The 14,510-nt window shown below is 38.0% G+C and overlaps 1 protein-coding gene across 1 annotated transcript in view; it reads left to right on the top strand.

Annotated features, from left to right (window-relative positions):
- Positions 1–14,510, top strand: part of RXFP2 (relaxin family peptide receptor 2) — a 66,936-nt gene that overhangs the window by 31,249 nt on the left and 21,177 nt on the right. Inside the window, 8 exon segments of the mRNA XM_090275165.1 lie at positions 549–620; positions 1,442–1,513; positions 3,074–3,145; positions 4,274–4,345; positions 5,944–6,015; positions 7,462–7,533; positions 11,195–11,266; positions 11,375–11,446. Of these exon segments, the coding sequence (XP_090131291.1) occupies positions 549–620; positions 1,442–1,513; positions 3,074–3,145; positions 4,274–4,345; positions 5,944–6,015; positions 7,462–7,533; positions 11,195–11,266; positions 11,375–11,446 (576 nt within the window).

Here is a 14,510-nt window from a genome sequence, read left to right as displayed (position 1 = left end):
CCCGTGAGCTGAGATGAAGTTGGTGAACTAGTTTCAGTTTAACCACTAGTGTCTTTTAAGACCTTGAGCACCTTGCCAGCTTGCCTTGTGCTTCTCACTGTGCATCTCAACATAGAAAAGAATAAAACATGTCTTCTCCTTTTTCATGGGGATAGAATGAAGAGAAATTAGGAGTTTGAGGCGAAACTTGGCTGTGAGAGACTGGCTGGTCTCCCACGGTGAGCACTTCTGCAGGTCAGAGCAGAAACGTTGCCGTGGTTCCAGTTTGCAGAAGCATAACTAGTTCCCTCTGACAACCAGAGTTCAGTGGTACAACCCAGACACACCCCAGGCTCACTGTACAGGTGCTACAGGGATGGCAGGTATTGTCTAGGATCACAGCCATGTGTTCTTGGCAACATCTTCACCTCCCCATATGAGAGTGGGACTTGGGACTTCATAAGCCAAGTTTACAAATGTCTTTAGGGAAAAAAAGTGGGTCACACATTCAACAACCTGATGAAGCACACAAGCCATAATTACATGACTGTTGGTCTTGTTCCCACCAGATTTCTTCAGCATAACTGCATTAGACACATATCCAGGAAAGCATTTTTTGGATTACATAATCTGCAAATATTGTGAGTAACTTCTTTATAATTATACTATGAGTACAATTTTAAGTAAGGGTTAAAGGGTAGGATGGTACTTTTGAAAGGTTTGACTTAGTTGTAGAGAAATGAGAGGACAGGGTTACTACAGAGCGCTTAGATTAGTTACTACACTGAGATAATTATTAAAGCATTCGCAGAGGCGGATTTAACAGCAGGTGCACCCGGTGCACCAGGCGTGGGCCCTGGGCCCCAACTTCTGAAGGGTCCCGCAAAACCCCAACTTTACACTTTTTTCTAATAACACCAAGTTTGGTTTCATATGTGTAATTTTAATTAAGTACAAGTTGTAAACTTGCGGGGCCCTTCAGAAGTCGGGGCCCAGAGCGCGCGCCCAGTGCACCCGCCATTAAATCCTCCTCTGCATAAGAGATATAGAGGTTCTTCTTAACCTTGTCTACTCAGGTTTGGGTCATTTCCACAATCTTTTAGCATTTTACTTTTTCTAACCCTTGCCAACTTACCTATATACTGTCTACTAAGGATGTGACCAAAGTGGACAAAAGCAAAAATCACCCCTCTTATTTATTCTACTCTAATTATGTAACATAATATATCCAAACACATTATTCTGGGCTACTCTCCTTGTCCTGGCCTCGACCTTGCACTTGCATCTCCTAGAGTCTCCTAGTTTCACTTGGTTTCCCCTCTGCTTAGCATCCTTCCTCAGTAAAATGCTTTTAGCAACAGGTGCCCATATTTCATAGTCATCATTAGTGGCTCATATTTAATTTATGTGACTAAAATGAGGTCTTGAGTTTGCCTAATTCACTCACTTGTGCTCTTTGTAGATATCTCAACCACAACTGTATTACAGCCCTCAGACCTGGAGTGTTCAAGGACCTGCATCAGCTAACTTGGCTGTAAGTATTCCAGCTTTTCCTGCTGCAGAAAGGACCCCAGTCTTAATGATACACATCAGTGTTCACAGTTTCCATCTATTTGTTTACCTTGTTTACTATACTTATTTTTCTGGTTATTACATAACCTGGAGCACATTACCCAACAATTCAGATAATAACACACCAAGTGACATCTGTGTGAAGGAAAACTGGTACCATGCCCTTCCAGATGGCCTTCTGAGCCCCGAGCCAAACTTGCTAAGCCTTCTGTCCACCCAGTGTTTGCCTGTGCCCACATCTCTGACCTCAGATCTACTGGCATTTGGTCCCAGATCATTCTTTGATTTGGGGAGGGAGGGTGTTCTCTGAATTTCAGGATGTTTAGCAGCCTCTGTGGCCTCTACCTCAACAGCACTCACTTCCAGAGTGTGACAACCAAAATTATGTTCAGACATTCCCAAATGTTTCCTGGAAGAGAAGTTGCCCTCTGCAACCACTGACCTAGAATGTAAGCAAGTTAAGGACTTTCTGGATTTCCAGGGCATTCATAGAGAAGTCTGAACATATAGTGGCTTGTGATGTGACACCATTTTCAAGGCTAAACCACCAGCCTCACCCCAAAAGGTCTCACATCAGATGTCTGTGTTTTCATCAGAAAAAATGAACAAAGGGCAGTTAGAAGGTGTTCTGTGTCTGTTCGTCCATTTTCCATAGGTCAGACTGGTCTAATGGAAAAGGTCAGGGCCTCAGCTTCATCCAGACCCTTGAGTATGCCCAGACTTAAAGTTGCAGGTGATTTTCATAATCTTCTTGAGCCTCTTTTCCTCATATGTTAACTGAAATTGTAATTTCTTTCAAGAGCAATGTTGTGAGGAGCGGCTCATGTGATATATGTAAAATGCCACATGCATAGCACCTGGCATATGATACCTGGCGCTTGATGTCACTCTCCTCTCTAGATCCTCAGGGGCCTCTTGGAATTAGAGGAATTGGTATCTGGCTTCAAATGTAACAAGAGAAAAGAGGGCATATTTACCTTAGTCTAATTTTTTTCTAAGAAATACCATATATACTTAAAAGCAGTGATCTGAATTAAAAATATTTTCACTGTTTCACCCTCTCAGCTCCTAATGAGTTTGTTTGTAATAAACATTATTAAATACATCATTTAAACATCTTGAGACCACAGAACATTTGTGATTTCCTATGAATTTTTTAAAATTCATTCTTCATTTAGTCAAGTAGTGGGTCAAAGCATTTAGCAATTCCAAGGTCAGCAGATAAATAAAGGCAGCTTGTGAGGGATCCACATGTCCAAAGGTAAAGGGTAAAACTTGGGTACATAAGTTTATCAGGATAGACTTGCTCAGTGCTGGGATGGGCTTTTGGGGGGAAAATCTGCTCCTGCCACAGGGTTAAGGGAAGACTGTCAGGGAGGAGAGTGAGCGTGGGTGTGAAAGAATAGGAAAGGGGTCAGCAGGTATTGGACAGAGGCAGCATTGTCATGGGCCTTTTAGTTTTTCCTGGTTTTACTTCAAAAATGTCTCTGACATTTGAAATGTTTGTGATATGTTTTATCAGAATTCTAGATGATAATCCAATAACCAGAATTTCACAGCAGCTATTCTCTGGATTAAATTCCTTGTTTTTCCTGTAAGTATTTATCTCTCTTTCAATACACCTGTCTATACATTTTTTATTGACATCTAATACCAGCTTATAAAAAAAAGTTTAGAAAAATCAAGCCCATTACAATTTTTGTTAGTCAGAACCTCTCCTGTATCTCCAGGCACATTACTATTGCCACTCCCTGGCCAGGGCTCGTGCTATATTTTAAGCCTACCAGTTGATTGCTTTTGGGTCTTCTTTCATTTTATTTAGTCCTAAGGCATGTTTATATTTACAGTGGTCAACCAAAGATAGTGTTTATTTTGATCCCCTAATTTCATTTAAGTCTGATAGAACCTCTCAGAAGTTTAGCCTCCAACTACATTTTTAATAGAAGAAAATGTGCCTTTGGCCAGCAAGAATCACTGAAAATGCCAAAATCTTTGTCCTACTAACAGAGCCATTCTCATAATTACATTGTTACTGTTTATTAATGGACTAGAATGATCTATCAGCAGGGGCCTATTATGTCCCTTTGCAGTTAATCATATAGCATCATTATTTTTTTCCATTTATCAGGAGGGAACACAATATCTCAAATTAATTGTGCACCTTAATGTGCTCATGAGTTGTTTTCTTTGCCCAAATGTCCCCCACATCACTTCTTAGATTTAATGCCAGTTCCAGTGTGGTTCTTTAATATTGTAAATGATTAATATTTTCCTTAAGAAAAACTTTGAATGTATGATGATGGAAATGATTGCAAATTTGGAGTTTACAAGAAAAGTTATCAAGAATTTCAAAAGCATTGCCTAATACAAATATATTTTGTTTCATCTTATCAAATAAAACTATAGTATTTATTTCTTGTCTATATATCAACTGATGCATTCATAGTTTCTTTGACATCTGTTCCCTTATCTGTGCCATGCACATATCTGGATATCATTTTAAAGGGGAAGTTATGTTTATAGCCTTTACCCTAATATATCAATTTTAGCATGCAAATTTACACATTGCAGAAATAGTCAAAATACTGTTCTTGATGTGGCATATCATTGTTTCTTTTTAAAAACTTTTATTTTTTAATTTAAGCATAGTTAGTATACAATCCTATATTGATTATACCAGTTCTGGGTGTACAATATTAATTAATATCTTCTTTGTGTACAGGTCTATGGTTAATAACTATTTAGAATTCCTTCCCAAGCAGATATGTGCCCAAATGCCTCAACTCAACTGGATGTGAGTATGCATGGAGGTGCTAATCTGTTATTTGCACAGATTAAGGAAACTAGCCCTGAAGTTAATTCACCATTACATAACAAACCCATCTGTGCTCTTCTTTCCAAAACTGAAACTTGATCCTGTTACTTCCTGGTTTAAAAAATCTTGAGAATTCCAAAGAGTGTGAGGGTAAGATTCAAACTTCCTCTTGAGCACTGGGACACATCTTTTTCCTTTCTTCATCCCATCTGGTCTCTTCCGCTTCCCCTCCCCTACCATGAGTTACTTCCAGATATACCAATAGTCACTGCCCACAGCACACACTGTCCCTATGACTTGAAAAGTCTTGTTCCTTTATTCTTTTGGTTAACTCCAGCTTCCTTCAAAGTTCTCTTAATCCTCACTTCCAGGAAGCCAACTCTGGCATACCAACCAATTTCAGTGGCTGCCTTTGTGCTCCTCTTACACCAAGGACAGACTTCCACTCTGCCACCAGTTTCTACCCTGCACAGCTGCCTCACAGTATATTGTCATAGCACCACTGGGTTACTCTGTGTCCTCTACCCTTTCAGAACTTCCCTGAGGGCAGAAACCCACCTATGATCTTATACCCCTGGATTAGTACAATGATTGGCACATAAGAGGTGCTCAATAAACCATAGTGAAATGGAAGTGCCAAATAATTTTCATTCTTTGTTAGCTTTCAACCAATACTTGGTTAAACATTCATTTAAATTCTTCACAGCTTCACCACCTTCCCACACCATTCTCTGTCATGTTTTTCCTCATGGTCTCCTGAGACAGGCAGTGTGGTCCCAGGCAGCCTTTCCTGCACTGAGAAAGTCCCCCAGCACTCCTCCGATGTGAAATCAGGGGACCCAACGCCCGTAGGATGATACAGTTTAGTGCCTAAGCTATTGATTCTCCTTGAACTGACTTGCTATCAAAAGGCTTTTATGGCATAGAGGGCTCACTGAGGCATGGTAGAAAGAGTGGTCATTCTCCATCAGGCAGATCAGAATATATATCCTGACTATGGGATTCAGGATTTGGAAGATAACTTTGGCCTGAGTTTCTCCTTCAGCAAAATAATGACAATAGTGGCAGAATGTAAGATATGACAATCTATTACACCATGATTAAGCATCTAGGCTTTACATTCAGACCGATCTGGGTTAGAAGGGCAATTATACCACTTAGCAGCTGTGTGAGCAGAAGAAAAGTGAATTTCTGAGAACCTCAGATTCCTCACATATGAACTGTGAAGGGTGGGGTGTGATAGTACCAATTTTAAGTACTCAGAACAGCACCTGACAGTGTGAAAAGTCCAATAAATGGTAGTTACCACTATTACAGAGGTAATATTAAGATAATAGCATAATATCCAGCATATACAGATACTCACTAAAATGTTAGGCTTCTCTTTCTCTCAATATTATTTTCTAACATCAATTAAAAGGGGAAAAGAAGCATAATATGAGTTATATATTAATGGGGAACTATAAAAATTGGAATGAAGTAAAAATAAAGTTCAAAACCGTTATATCAACAAAAGTACCTCTAGACATACAATTTGTGCAAAAATATTAAAAATATTTTTCCTCCATGTTTTTTAGTGATTTGGAAGGTAATGGGATAAAGTATCTTATGAATTCCACCTTTCTGTCGTGCGATGCACTCACTGTGCTGTAAGTATGCAGTGGACTTCAGTAAATGAGGGCATACCCAAGAGATTTGGAAATCAAAAAATATTGGCAAGGAATTTTAAAGTAGTGTCTTATTTACAGTCCTGGTCTGAAACTGCAGTACTTGAAAATGAGCACGTGTTTTGACTGATTTTGACAGGAGTCTGAGCTTTATCTTTAGCTGCCACCATGTAGGTCTTTGGCTACTCTCCTTGTTTCTGAGGACAGTCACTATTTCTGTGCATCCTTTCAGCTGAACTGGTGCCTAAACCTATGGTCACAAAAATGAGATAATGTGTGTGAAAGTGTTTAGCTACCCAGTGATCGTTACTTCTAATGACACTTATCACATGATGTCTTTCTTTCTCTTAAAAAATTTTTTTTTAATTCTAAGGGAAAAAAAACATTTAATGTGTTCTGATGAGCCAAAGATTCTAATTGGTGATTCTGATTGTTGACTATGCTTTTTATGGGTGTGAGAAGGCAGGTAGGTTGGTTAATTGGCACATTTGGACTGGAAAACTTAAAATCACATGAATTTTGCTTTTGTTTTAATCATAGTTAGCTATATAGAGTAAACCCTTAGTAATGTTGGTTGGTTGGATGGGTGGTTGGGGGAGGAAAAGTAGAGTCTATCCATTTGTAGTAGTCTAACCACTTTTCTCCAACAACCTAACAGCTAAGACTGTTGTCTTAGGTTGCACATTTATCAATCAGATTGCAGGTAAGCATGTTTAATGAAAAAAGAGGCTATCCTACTCAGGAGAGGCAAAGAATTTATTCCTTTTCTCATGGATAATGAGAGAGAACACTGGGAAACTAAACATAGTACATCAATGCCTTCTATTTTATACCTCCATGCAGGTTTTACATCACTTTCATACTCATTATCTCTCATTCAGCACCTCTGTAAGGCAAGTGGTGGCTGACTCTCACTTTCTGCCATTTCTCTTAAAGGATTTTGTTTATAGACAGAAGGAATGTAAAACCATTGTGATCCCACCAAATTTAAAATTTGTTTGTGACCCCCAAAACAGTTATATAGTTGGTTCAAGCTTTGCTCTTTCTGGCCTTCTTCTAAGGAGCATGCCTTAAACAAGAGTCCTCTCAATGCCTTCTCGAGAATTAGTAACAGGGTCGAAATCTTACATTAGTGGTGTGTATTTTTGGAAAAAAACACTTTTGAAAATAATGAGATCCAAAGTGAAGCTTTATAGACCACACTCAGCACCACAAACTATTTATGACACCATTCCCTAGAGAGAACTTGTGGACATCTCAGTGAAAAATTCCAGCCTTATTTCCACACCAGAGGACCCCCCCCCCCCCCATTTTCAGAATTCAAAGGAGGCTGGGAGAAATCCACCCAGATCAATGGCCTGCCCTAAAGAGAACTGGTTGCTGCAGCAGACACCAACCAACAGTGCTGACTCTCACCATGTCTTACAGGTTTCTGCCTAGAAATCAAATTGATTTTGTTCCAGAGAAGACATTTTCTTCATTAAAAAATTTAGGAGAACTGTAAGTAGCATGGTCTACTAGGAAAATATGATTGCTTTTTCCAAGATGATAAATTGAACTGACTAGTGAGACTGCTTGTCCACTAGTGGAAATCAAAATCCTGTAGAATGTTGGATATTCAAAATCCATTAAGAAAACCAACATTATCCTATAGTCAAAAGCAAATTAAAACTAGACAGTGAGCTTAATATGGATTTGGCCTACTCTAATTTCCCTGCCTGTTTTCTTTGGGTGTATTCATGTGTGTGCTTGGGAATAAGTAAATTTTCATAGGTTCTTAAACCGAGCGATCCTTATTTCTAATGGCTAAAGTATAGTTAATTCTCAATAAATGCTTACTGAATATATTAGCTGACTAACTAAAATAATATCAACTAATTATAACTAAACAAAGGAACAAGTTGCATGTTATTGCTTGAGAAATTATGACTTCTAGAGTAGATGAAGCAAATACTGAAGTCAAGAATAAGGCTTAGGCTTGTTGAAAAATATTCAGAGAATTCATGGAACTTGTTCTGTTCAAACATGTTTTATAGATCTAAGCCTTTGAAGAAACATCTTTCTTGGTATTAATTCATTGTCACCATATAATTATGTATCATTGAAAGTTAAAATTGTGTTATATTACAAATAGTGGAATGAGGGTAGAGAGATTATCCCTCTTATCTGAGGTATAAAAATGAAAATTAATTTCTTAACTAACCTTTCCTCCATTCTTTGGATGTCTAAAAAATACTGGGGAATATAACTCAGTAAGAGTAATTTGAAGAAATAATTCATGAATAATTAAGATATTTCAATTTAATTCATGAGTATCATAAGCCAAATCCATAAATATTTATTAAATGCCTAGTGTGTGTAAGGCACTGCATTACTAAAAATATCACTTTATTGCAAAAATTAAGGGCAGATCACTCAAAGAGCTCACTAATTTTTCACAAATGTTCCTGGTCAGACCTTGGGGGTGGATACAACAGGGGCTAGGGGAGAGGAGGAGTGCTTAGGGAAAACACGAATGGGTTTATACACAAACTTCAGAAAACAGTGGCATGAAGTCCACATTTTGAAAACTTTTCTAGTCTTCCTCTTATCCTATACTTAGGCAGAGCTTCCTCCCCCCACCAAATCAAAGAGCCCAATTAAGAGACTCCAGCTTGCTTCTTTAAGACCACTAATAATCATGTTTTAATCCACATAGCATCAGTTAGACAAAAGAAATTCAGAAGTTAATAGAATTAACTTGAACAAGACATTTATACTTCTTGAGTTTACAAAAATGTTAAATAATTTTACTGTGCCTTCATGACACCAAACCTCTCCTGGAGAAGAATAAACATACTTACTTGAGGCCACTGAAGGCCTTTCCCTCCAAAAGACTGCCTTTTCTTTTTCAGTTTCCTTTGATGAATGTTTTCTAGGTGTACAAGATCATTGTTATCTTGCCTGGTTGTCAGGCTCTCTGACAAGTCCACACCTATGTCTTTCATTCTGTGCCATGACCCAGGTATGTTCCTCCCATCTGGAGCACTAGATCAGAATTCCCAGCTGGCAGGACCTCTACATTGGATATCATGATGGCCCCGCAAGAGCAATCTGTTAAAACTAAATTTATATTCCTGGCCAGAAAGCTCAGTTGGTTGGAGCATCGTCCGGTACACCAAAAGTGTGCTGGCTCAATACCCCGCCAGAAGCATATGGGAGGCAACTGATTGATGTTTTCTCTCATATTGATGTTTATCTCTCTCTTTCTTTCATCCTCCCTCCCTTCATCTTTCTCAAAAATCAATAAAAAGCATAGCCTTAGGTGAGGATTAAAAAACAAAAAACAATTTACAAACAACCCTTACCCCACTGCCAGCTTCTTCCCCTAGACTTGCCATCTTAGTGGCATCAGCACCCTTCATAGCAGCCAGGCTTACAGATTGCTCGCTTTTCTTCTCCCTTTACACTTCATGTCCTATCAGACCACAAGCCCTGCCAGTGCCCTGCCTTGCATCCTCATCAGCTGGTCCAGGATCAAAGTATCCTGCCGGTACTCTCCTCTGACTCTGGATTCTCAGCCTATCTATCGTGCTTCTGACAGACTTACACCATCCCAAAATCCACAGCCACTCTCCTGCTTACCACTCTCCCTCCCTGTTGTATGCTATTTAGCACAGTTCTCACATGTTAATTTCATAAAAATCACAGCTTTGACTTTAAATGCATGGCTCCCTTGGCTCCAAACCGCACCCTAAATTTCTGATGTAATAGTTTCAGACTGGCACCAGGAATGTACTCTTTTTATTTGCATCATCTTTGATTCTGATGCCTGGGCTCCACTCTGGGAAATACTGCCTTAGAAAGTACTCATGGCCCTCCCATTTTGCCTCCATCTGCTTTTCCAGGCCCCATCCTCTTCATCCCATACTTTCTATTCTCCACCCACATTAGACCACTTGCTGACTCTGAGTAAGTTGACTTCTGAGCATCTGTTTCTCTAATCCTGCTTAATTTAACTCTCCACTGAAAATCTGCTCTCCTTTTGTTCCACTTATGAAATTCCTCCAGCTTTTTTCAGATGCTTCCCAATCTCCCAGGCCAAGTTTGAGTACTCTTTCCTCTGCTTCTTACCTGTACTTCTTTAATACCATTTGTTTCATTCTCCCCTTGTTTTATAATTAAGCTATTTGTTCTAATTATAAGCTTATTTAAATTTTTATTTATTAAGTTTTAGATAGAGGAAGGGAGACAGAGAGAGAGAAATGTCAATGTGTTGTTCCACTTATTTATGCATTATTTGGTTGATTCTTGTATGTGCCATGACTAGGGATTGGACCCACAACCTTGGTGTATTGCGGCAATACTTTAACCAACTGAGCTACCCAGCCAGGGCAAATAATAAGATTTTTAGAGAAAGAGCTAAATTTTAATTATTTATAGCTCCCACACATCCATCAGCAGCTCCAAAGCATAGATGAGATCTTTTGTTTGATTCTTAGGCATTTTCACATCTGGCTCAGAAGGATATTTTGGACTCTTAAAGATTCTTGATTCCTCCTGGTCTTAATAAATCTCTCTTCCTCATTCTTCCAAAACATTTCCCTATGATTCTTTCTATTATATTAGTTCTAAATTCTCAATTTCTTATTTTAAAAAAGTACCATGTAAAAATAGATGAAAAATGTGTGAATTTACGAGTTCAAGATTATCTGGACAGATACAGTATACACAACAATGCTATCTTAGTTGGAATGTAAAATAAATAGAAGGCACAGGTCTTGACCTCAGAAATCTTATAATATAATTACATAAACAAAGATATCACATAGATGAACCAAGTAGGATTACAAAACACTGAATGATCAAAGTGTACAAAGAGTACCTAAAATAGAGTAAATTAATTAAAGCAGATATTAAAGCCAGGTTGGGAATATATTGAAAAGGAGCTGAGAGGAAATTCCAGATAGGAACTGCATTAGCAAAATGTCATATGTCTGAAAGTGATGAAAACATATCACTTGGCCGACTCACACAGCTTAGTTGTATAACAAGTTGTCAGATTGGTTAAATTGACTCATATTCTATATTACGTCAAGCAGGAGAATGAAACTTGTGAGGAGTAATAACCATGTCATTTATTTCCAATGTAATTGCTTTGGATTTTCACTGTCACTAACAGAGACCTGTCTAGCAATCTGATAACAGAGCTACCAGCCCACATTTTTCAAGACCTGAAGCTTCTACAAAAACTGTAAGTTCTTCTTACCACTGTCATAAGATTTAAAATGCCAATATATTAAGCTTCCAAAATAATAACATCCTGACACTTCCTTCCTTCTTCTCGCTAATGGTACAAAAGGAATCTGTCATCCAATCCTCTCTTGTATCTCCACAAGAACCAGTTCGAAAGCCTTAAACAACTTCAGTCTCTGTAAGTGAAATATGATAGTATGTTGATTATTATTTTAGTGGATATACTTCACTTAGAAACACACCTGATTCATATGGGAAAATTTCATCTTACAGTTTTCACAAAGAATTAAATTTGCATTGTTTTGTTACTGAAACTTTTGTAAAGAACAAATTATGGAAGACTTACTGCTTCTTCCCTTTCCCTTTCCTATGGCAAACAACTTGCTGTTAGTCTACAGAGCATGCTTGTTACTTTCCAATCAGTGTAGGACAATATTATCCCACAAAGATGACCATTCAGATAATTAATTTTGTTTAGTAATTTAAAATTTCAGGCATATTAGGGTGCAAATGGTGTCAAGAACTCTTTGTTTTTACACAGAAGGCATACTGTATTACCCAATCTCAGAGCCTAAAGCCTTTATTTAATTCTAAAGACCAAGTCTTTCAAGTATATTTTATTGATTATGTTGTTACAGTAGTCCCAATGTTTTTTTCTTTTGCTCCCCTCTGCCCAGTACCCCCTTTTCCTTCAGCAATTCCACCTGCTTAGTTCATGTCCATGGTTTGTGCATATAAATTCTTTGGCTTCACCCTTTCCTATGTTATTCTTAACATCCCCCTGTCTGATGTATTCCCATTTGTTTATTTTTTCCTTTATTTCTCTTGCCTTAAGAGATGTAACCATGAAGATATTGTTACGTGGGATATCTGAAATTTTCCTGCCTATGTTTTCCTCTTGGACTTTTATGGTGTCACAGCTTACATTTAAGTCTTTGATCCATCTTGAGTTTATTCTTGTGTGTGGTGGAAGTTGGTGGTCTAGTTTCATTTTTTTTCACGTCCCTGTCCAGTTCTCCCAGCACCATTTGTTAAAGAAGCTCTTCTCACTCCATTTTATGTTCCTTCCTCCTTTATCAAATATTAGTTGACCATAGAGGCCTGGGTTTATTTCTTGGCTCTCTATTCTGTTCCACTGATCTATATGTCTGTTCTTATGTCAGTACCAGACTATTTTGATCACAGTGGCTTTGTAGTATTGTTTGATATCTGGTATCGTGATTCCTCCTGCTGTGTTCTTCTGTTTAAAGATTTCTTTTGCTATTCGGGGTCCTTTTTGGTTCCATATGAATTTTTGGAGTATTTGTTCTAGGTCAGTGAAATATGTCATTGGTATTTTAATAGGGATTGCATTGAATCTGTAAATTGCTTTGGGTAGTATGGCCATTTTGATGATGTTGATTCTTCCCATCCAAGAACATGGTATTTACTTCCATTTATTTGTATCTTCCTTAATTTCTTTCTTCAATGTTGCATAATTTTCAGAGTACAGGTCTTTTATCTCTTTGGTTAAGTTTATTCCTAGGTACTTTATTTTTCTTGTTGCTATAGTAAATGGTATTTTCTTTTTTGCCTCTGTCTCTGATACTTTATTGTTGGTGTACAGAAATGCCTTAGATTTCTGTATATTTGTTTTGTACCCTGCTATTTTGCCAAATTCACTTATTATATCGAGTAGTCTTTTAGTGGAGTTTATAGGGTTTTCTAGGTATACTATCATGTCATCTGCATATAGTGATAGTTTTACTTCTTCTTTCCCAATTTGGATGCCTTTTATTTCTTTTTCTTGTTTGATTGCTGTGGCTAGAACTTCCAACACTATGTTGAATAGAAGTGGAGAGAATGGACAGCCTTGTCTAGTTCCTGATTTCTGCTCAGCAAAAGAAAACATCAGCAAGATGAAAAGGAAATTAACCACATGGGAAAACATATTTGCCTATGACACCTCAGATAAGGTTTGATCTCCAAAATATATAAAGAGCTTATATGACTCAACATCAAGAAAGCAAGCAACCCAATTAAAAAATGGGCAAAGGACCTGAACAAACACTTCTCCAAAGAAGACATACAGAGGGTCCATAGACACATGAAAGAATGCTCAACATCACTAGCCATCAGAGAGATGCAAATAAAAACTACAATGAGGTACCACCTCACACCAGTAAGAATGGCCATCATCAACAAATCAACAAACAACAAGTGCTGGCGAGGATATGGAGAAACGGGAACCCTACTGCACTGTTGGTGGGAATGCAGACTGGTGCAGCCACTATGGAAAACAGTATGGAATTGCCTCAAAAAACTAAAAATGGAACTGCCTTTTGAACCAGCGATTCCAATGCTAGGATTATACCCGAAAAATCCTAAAACCCTAATTCAAAAAAACTTATGCACCCCTATGTTCATAGCAGCCCTGTTTACAATATCTAAGTACTGGAAATAGCCTAAGTGCCCATCTGTAGATGAGTGAATCACAAAACTGTGGTACATTTACACAATGGAATACTATGTAGCAGAGAGAAAGAAGGAACTCCTGTCATTTGCGACAACATGAATGGACCTAGAGAAAATTATGCTGAGTGAAATAAGCCAGGTAAAGAAAGAAAAATACCATATGATATCACCTAATACAGGAAATTAAAGAACAACACAAACAAACGAATTAAATAGGACAAAGAGTAGAATAGCAGTCAATAGGGGGGAGGGGAGAGGGAGAGAAGGGTGATAAGTAAGAGAAGGATTTAGTCAAGGAACATGTATAAATGACTTATGGACATGGACAACGGGGAGGGATATGAATGCAGGAGAAGGGGTGAGTTGGGTGGGGGGGAGCAATGGGGGAAAAATGGGACAACTGTAATTGAAAAACCAAAAAAAATAAAAGGAAAAACAAAAACAAAACAAAAAAACATCCCCCTGTCTATTTTGTACCAACCAATTATGCTTCTTAGTCCCTGCACCATTTCCGCATTTCTCCCTCTTCCTCATCCCAGCTGATAACCCTTCAAATGACCCCTATACCTATTATTCTGTTTCTATTCTGGTTTGCTTAGTTGGATTTTGTTTTTATTTTTTAGATTCAGTAGTGTGAGTTGTCATTTTAGTGTTCATAGTTTTGATCTTCTTTTTCTTAAATAAGTCCCTTTAAAATTTCACATAATAATGGCTTGGTGATAATGAACTCTTTTAGCTTTACCTTGTCTGGGAAGCACTTCATCTGCCCTTCCATTCTAAATGATAGC

The sequence above is a fragment of the Furipterus horrens genome, unplaced genomic scaffold (assembly GCF_987537825.1).
Source record: "Furipterus horrens unplaced genomic scaffold, mFurHor1.1.pri manual_scaffold_4, whole genome shotgun sequence".
Lineage (NCBI taxonomy): Eukaryota > Metazoa > Chordata > Mammalia > Chiroptera > Furipteridae > Furipterus > Furipterus horrens.
This window is presented reverse-complemented; position numbering and strand designations above follow the sequence as displayed.